This window comes from Salmo salar, chromosome 01 (genome assembly GCF_965601325.2).
Source record: "Salmo salar chromosome 01, fSalSal1, whole genome shotgun sequence".
NCBI lineage: Eukaryota > Metazoa > Chordata > Actinopteri > Salmoniformes > Salmonidae > Salmo > Salmo salar.
The window spans coordinates 92,453,263-92,460,202 of NC_138291.1; the positions used below are offsets into that span (position 1 = coordinate 92,453,263).

Genomic DNA, 6,940 nt, shown 5'->3' on the forward strand with positions numbered 1-6,940 from the left:
ATGGTTACCCATACGCAATAGCATTGGACCAATGGTATCGTATGAGTCCTACCCATAGTTGTTTGATTGGCTACCTGTCATTGTAGACCCCGCCTCGTTGTCTGTCCCAAGGAAGAGATGTGTAGCCTCCAGTTATTGCAAAATCATGGCAACATTCATGGAACGACTGTCTTTCCTTCAGAAAGTAGGTGTTATTTACCAATATAAACGCTTGCAAATAACATGTTGATATAATTCATATATGTCACTTTATGGGGGAACAGTACATTGTTTTGTAAATCCCATTACGCCCACTGTTTACTGTACCACAGCAACCTAGTTAGCTAACGTTAGCGTGCTAGCACATCATATGATATCACACTCCCAGGACAGAAATCGTTTGTCGTGATCAGACTAATATAAGACTTGAGCTCTATAGTCAATTGGTATGATTTCCTCCCACAGTGTATTACGCTGGACCCACCACCCTGTGCTTTTCGCTATAAACCCAAACATAAAATGACACAAATCCTAGCTAAATGGTCTATTCTGGTGTTCATCTGTCTGCCAATCCATGCATGATCTCTCACCCTCCCAGGTTCCCACTCTGATGAAAGCAACAGCAGATGACGAAAAGCCCTGTCCTGGATACCTCTTTGAAGAAATCGGAAGTATCCTTTTATCCCCATCACCTCCCACTGAATGCTGATACAGTACTGTGTTCTGATATTAAAGATAATTTAGGGAGATCCTATTCTTTTCAATGTCAACCCAAAGGCAGTACAGTTTGTATCCTTTACCCTCCTGGCGCTGCAGAAATCTCCCAGGAGTCCACTGGGTGTGGTCAGTGCCTTTTGGAGTACCTGTTGGAGAGGCTGCAGGTAGAATCCTGCCATGTCAAAATAAAGGTGAGCTCAGCTAGCCAGGTCACCAGGCTTTCAGCTGCATTAAGAAGCCCCCAAACACTGAATTTGACCTTGATTTGTTAACTGAGGCAGAAGAGGAATCATGTAGAAGAATGCAGCTAATTTTCACCATATATCATATCAGCTATTCATCTGTTCCTCCTGTGCCTCTTCCCTTTCCATCCTTTCTGTCCTTCCAGGTTCTGAAGATCTTCGTCCATCTCTGTGGCCATGGATCACCTCACTTTCTGACGGAACTCAGACGGAACTCCACCTTCATCCAGCAGGCCTCAGGTGAGATGATGATGTGACCACTAATGCATTTCAGTGTCTCCATTTCATCCTTCTCTTTATGACAGTAGGGTTTCGGAGAGCTATGAGTGTTATACTGAATCTGTGTGTTATGCTGAATATCAGTTTACAGTGGTCCTCTTGACCCCATCCATGGCACTGCTATGTACCAGAAAGTGAGGGCCACGGCACAGGTGAGCCAAAAACAATGTCTAAAACAATTACTATCCCCCAATGCGTCTTTTTGAAACTCACAAACTCTCTGTCTTCATCGGTCTTCAGGAATTGGCCAGGTTACTCTTCACAGAGACAGTCTCCCACCAGAGCAGCACGTCTCCATGCAAACTAGCCATGGCCAACATGGGTGAGTACATTGTATTGTTATTGCATGTGTATCTCTCTTATTAGTTAACAAACAATCTCTGACCTAATACTGCTACTAATGACATACATCTGGCTACTGAATGAATGGATGTGACCTCAATTACAATCAAGTTAAACCAATCCTTCTGGCAGAGAGATTGAATTAGAGAAAAGGAGGGAGGGTGGAGAAGAAGAAAGAAGCAGGGAGGAAAGAGGAAGAGACAGTGGGAAAAGAGGGAGTGGATGGGAAGAGTGGGGAAAGGCAGGCAGACAAGTACAATGGTTGTCTTTTATCACTGAGGTCTTTCGTTCCAGGCATGGGGTCGGAGTCTGCCCACGGATCCAGAATGCAGGGGTTTGGCTACAGCCCAGGGAAGAACATAACAAGTAGGCCACCATTTTGGTTTCATGTGGCTCAGTGGAACTGTTTGAATAAATTTCAATTACACCCAGTCAAATCCATGTCTTATATCACGTCCTGTTTCCGGCAGGTGGTGAGACCCTGATGGACAAGATCCGCAAGGCTACTGAGTTTGTGGCTAGTGCCGTCCTGCCCCCGATGGAACACCAGGGTATCCGTCTCCATGACAACCACTACCGGGCAGTGGTGGCGCCTTCGGGCCCCGTAGAGGTGGCAGTGCCAGCATGTGCCTACACTGTGCCTCCTCACAGACCCAAAGGTGTTTTTAAATCAGCTGTTATATTGATTAGATCATTAGGCTTTTATTACATAGTTGTTACATGTTTGACAGGACTGAAAGCCTTCTTCGCCTGTACTTCTCTCAATATCCTGGCCTGTTCCCTCTCTCTCTTCCCCCACTCTTAGTTTCCCAGCGGTGTCCAGGGCAGGTGGGTGGGGGCTGGGAGGAGATTGACAGCAGCCATAGCTCCTCCCACAACTCCTGTCAGGAGAACGCAGACCACTGCCAGGTCTCGGGGGGCGGTAGCAGCAATTCAGGTGGCACCGGTAGCCAATCGGGAGCCAGTAGGGAGAGCTCCGGAGACCTATCAGAACGGTGGAAATATTACATGATATAAGAAGTCTTTACCAGCAAAATACTAAATGAGCCAACCATGCTGAGTCTCCCTCCATCTACCTTTCTCTGTGTCAGGGTGGAGGCTATGCAGTTAGGGGACTGTGGGCAGGAGATGGCGCTGATCAGCAGGATGACTGAGGGCTCCAAGGTCTTCCTGTCCAGAGAGGAGAATCAGCACTTCATCAAGGAGTCAGTACAGACCAATAGGTTGCATGTTATTAGAGCATTGGCTTCGACCTTTGTTCCTGTCTGCCTTCACCTTGATTTTTTGGATGTTTTAATTCCCTCCCATCTGTCCCCAGGTGTTCCACTCTGAACTGTGAGGTGGTGGTGGAGCTGCTCTCTCGCAGACTGCAGGACCCGTCACAGACTGCCCAGATGGTACAGTCAATATACATGTGTCTTGAATGTGCTGCTATTTTGACTAGGTTTCTCTTGAAAAATAAACATCAAATCTCAAATATGTGTGAATGTGCTGCTTCCCTCCGTCCCACCAGAGGGCGCTGTGTGCTGTGGCCTGTCTCATGACCTCTGATCTGCTGTCTCTGGAGCAAATCTTCGGGGTGACCCAGAGGAGGCTGGTCCAACTGAGTGAGGGACCCCCAGGGCCTGTAGCCAACAAGACCATCAAGGTAACACATAGTCTAGTTATTACCTTTAAAGCTGCAATATGTAACTTTTTAGGTGACCAAACCAAATTCACATAGAAATGAGTTATAGATCTTTCATTCCCATTGAAAGCAAGTCTAAGAAGCGGTAAATCTGTTCTATGTGTGCTATTTCTATGCTTTCCATTCTTAAGTTTTGTTTTTGCGTCTTTTTAACTTTCGGTTTCACACCTGCTCATCGTACATCTCATTCCAAAATCATGGGCATTAATATAGAGTTGGTCCCCCCCCCCCCCCTTTGCTGCTATAACATCCTCCATTATTCTGGGAAGGCTTTCCACAAAATATTGGAACATTGCTGGAACAAGGAGCCTGAACCATGAAAAACAGCCCCAGACCATTATTCCTCCTCCACCAAACTTTACAGTTGGCACTATGCATTCGGGCAAGTAGCGTTCTCCTGGCATCCGCCAAACCCAGATTCATCCGTCGGACTGCCAGATGGTGAAGTGTGATTCATCACTCCAGAGAATGCATTTCCACTGCTCCAGAGTCCAATGGCAGCGAGCTTTACACCATTCTAGCCCAAGCTTGTCATTGCGCATGGTGATCTTAGGCTTGTGTGTGGCTGCTCGGCTATGGAAACCGATTTCATGAAGCTCCTGACGAACAGTTATTGTGTTGAAGTTGCTTCCAGAGGCAGTTTGGAACTCAGTAGTGAGTGTTGCAACCGAGGACAGGTGACTTTTAACGCTTCAGCACTCGGTGGTCCCGTTCTGTGAGCTTGTGTGGTCTACCACTTCGCGACTGAGCCATTGTTGCTCCTAGACGTTTCCACTTCAAAGTAACATCACTTACAGTTGACTGGGGGCAGCTCTAGCAGGGCAGAAATTTGACGAACTGACTTGTTGGAAATGTGTCATCCTATGATGGTGCCATGTTGAAAGTCTCTGAGCTTTTCAGTAAGTCCATTCTACTGCCAATATTTGTCTATGGCGATTGCATGGCTGTGTTCTCGATTTTATACACCTTTCAGCAACGGGTGTGGCTGAAATAGCCAAATCCACTCATTTGAAGGGGTGTCCACATACTTTTGGTGATGTACTGTATGTCAGTGGGAGAACTCGGAAGGACAGGAATTGCCTGCCAAGGAATTTGGCTTCAATTGTTATGTATTGTCAGTGGCCCCCGATGTTGCTATGGGGACTCTTAGGGAATAATCAAGTGGAAACTGAGTGTGGACTAACTAGAAATGACTTGGACCATAGATTTATCTAACCAGTGCAGTCATCCTCTAGATCTTATCAAAATACTTACTTCTGAATATCTTGTTCTCCCCGGGTGCAGTTTTATAGGAAGTGTGTGACTGCTCCCACCACAGGCAGACAGGAGCTGAGAAAGGACCCGTGTGTTAGAGAGTTTGATGCTCTGAAGGCCTGCCATGCGGTAGTAGAGAAAACAGTCTATAACTTGGGTGACAGGAGTCTTTGACAATTTTATGGGCTTTACTCTGACACCGCCTATTGTATAGGTCCTGGATGGCAGGGAGCTTGGCCCCAGTGATGTACTGGGTTGTTTGCACTACCCTCTGTAGCGCCTTACGGTCAGATGCCGAGCAGTTGCCATACCAGGCGGTGATGCAACCGGTCAGGATGCTCTCCATGGTGTAGCTGTAGAACCTTTTGAGGATCTTGGGGCCCATGCCAAATCTTTTCAGTCTCCTGAGGGGGAAAAGGTGTTGTCGTGCCCTCTTCAAGACTGTCTTGGTGTGTTTGGACCATGATAGTTCATTGGTGATGTGGACACCAAGCAACTTGAAACTCTCGACCTGCTCACAGCAGCTTAGATGGAACAATGATTCTCTACACTATATTGCTTGTTTTGTCACAAACTGAAATGAAGCGAACTATTAGAATTTTAGCAACCAGGGAATGGCAGAGCGATTTCTGCATATTGAACCTTTAATAATAAGTAAATACAGAGAGACAGAGTGTGATGAGCCTGGGTGTTAGAATCCAAGATGATGATCTACGATGGTTGACTCTTGGTACATACACTATGTCGTTTTGCATTGTAAAAAAGGATGGTTTTGCCTTCCAGATCCTTCGTCAGTTTAAGGCTCTGATGGGCGGGCCAATCATTGGTGCCGGATGTGATGCAGCAGCAGCCAATGGTGTTCCTCTATCCGCCTCGGACCAGCCCCCCACTCCCACAAGTCCCACACTGCTACTGCCAACACGCCCAGGTGACATCACGGTCTTTAACCATCACAGAGGGAGAGACCCTGAGACTGAGCAGTCACCTGGGGGGCAAGCTCAACCCCCTCCCCTGCCTGACCTGGGCTGGGGAGGGGGTACATCTGAGAGGTTACTGAATCTCAACCTTGATGATGAGAGAGGGTCTGCTAGTCAGGATGAAGTGTTCATGGACAGTCAGATTGGGTTTAGGACTGGTGAGACCCAGCTCACCTCAGATGTTATAGTAAAAGACTCAGAACTCCAGACAGAGAGGGACCCATTCCGAGTCACGGACCCCCAGATCGAGCAGCCCTGTGGGGGTAGACTCTCTTTGTTCAGTGGCATGGAGCTGGTGACCAGAGGGAGGTCTGTGTGTCCATCAACCCTTACAGAGAGGAATGGAGATCTGCAGCCTCAGGTGGAAAAGAGAGACGGGAGGGAGCGCCTGAGTGTTACCCCTACAAACACACCGCTACTCTGTGTCGATGACATCAGCGATACAACACCTACATACGACCTCACATCCACCAGCAGCCAATCAGCCTCAGCCTTCTCTTTCCTTAACCTCTGATCTCCAACACAGAACAGGATGGTTAGGATAATGCTGGCACCATAGGCATCTCTGCTCTAAAACCATGACTACAGTTTGTCAGGGGTGCCCAGCTCCCAGTCCTGAAGGTATGCAATGTTCGCTGTGATCTGTGAGTCGTAATATTAACTTCATTTCCACAATAATCCCCAGAGGTAAAAACTCTACACAGTATGCCTGGAGTATGTTCAGTTTGCAGAGTTATGTTTAACAAATGTGAGATCATTTTCACAGGCTAGCTAATGGTTACTTTGACTCAGGATTTTGCACTACAATGATTTTTTGTTAGAGTAATCCCACCTGGGCACACACTGATTGAATCAACATTGTTTCCACGTTGAGCCAACATGGAATAGATGTTAAATTGACATCTGTGCCCAGTGGGATGTGTCTTCCGCTCTTCTCTGGCACTAGGTGCCCTTCTTACTACCTTAAATATAAACATTGTTATTTCACAAGTGTGTTTTATTTCTACTGTTGATTCACATTCAATAGGAATGGGACTGGTTGTAGGTTGCATGAACGATTTGCCAAAACCTCAGTGAAACATAATGAAGTAATGTATGAACGAGGAGTTGTCCTTCTCTATGTCCTCTAAACCATGCCTGTCTGTTGGTCAGAGCGCTACAGTATACGACAGATTGAAAGCATATTGGTACATTCAGTGGTGACACTGTGTCTATTTCAACTAAAGCCATGCTGTTGCACCACTGTGTGTGACTACAATAAAACCTGCTGTCTTTTTGTTGCAGCACTAAGTAGAAGAAAGGCCTTTTATGGTGGGATATTACATAACATTAGCAGCACCCTGCCCTAGAGGCGTTAAATAAATGAATCTGATTCACTGCAATTCCTCCCTTGTCAGAAATGTCTGTTCAGTAGTTTTTTGGTCTCTGGATATGCCACTAGGGCTGCGTTTACACAGGCAGCC

General features: G+C 46.7%; 1 protein-coding gene across 1 annotated transcript; it reads left to right on the top strand.

Moving 5' to 3' along the window:
* The first annotated feature begins 63 nt into the window (after nucleotides 1-63).
* Nucleotides 64-6,859, top strand: tepsin (TEPSIN adaptor related protein complex 4 accessory protein). The gene is made up of 13 exons (XM_014209756.3): nucleotides 64-184; nucleotides 578-650; nucleotides 796-887; nucleotides 1,085-1,178; nucleotides 1,302-1,369; nucleotides 1,458-1,539; nucleotides 1,854-1,925; nucleotides 2,030-2,218; nucleotides 2,365-2,554; nucleotides 2,651-2,764; nucleotides 2,878-2,956; nucleotides 3,073-3,207; nucleotides 5,284-6,859. The coding sequence occupies exons 1-13, from the start codon at nucleotides 146-148 to the stop codon at nucleotides 5,989-5,991; spliced, it is 1,935 nt and encodes a 644-aa protein (XP_014065231.1). The 5' UTR covers nucleotides 64-145; the 3' UTR covers nucleotides 5,992-6,859.
* The last annotated feature ends 81 nt before the right edge of the window (nucleotides 6,860-6,940 follow it).

What these genes read in the sequence shown, in the direction of transcription:
- tepsin (XM_014209756.3), top strand. Translation starts at nt 146, where the DNA reads ATGGCAACATTCATGGAACGACTGTCTTTCCTTCAGAAA. An exon ending in CCTCTTTGAAGAAATCGGAA is followed by an intron (nt 651 to 795) that starts GTATCCTTTTAT and finishes CTGGCGCTGCAG; the next exon opens with AAATCTCCCAGGAGTCCACT. An exon ending in AAGTGAGGGCCACGGCACAG is followed by an intron (nt 1,370 to 1,457) that starts GTGAGCCAAAAA and finishes ATCGGTCTTCAG; the next exon opens with GAATTGGCCAGGTTACTCTT.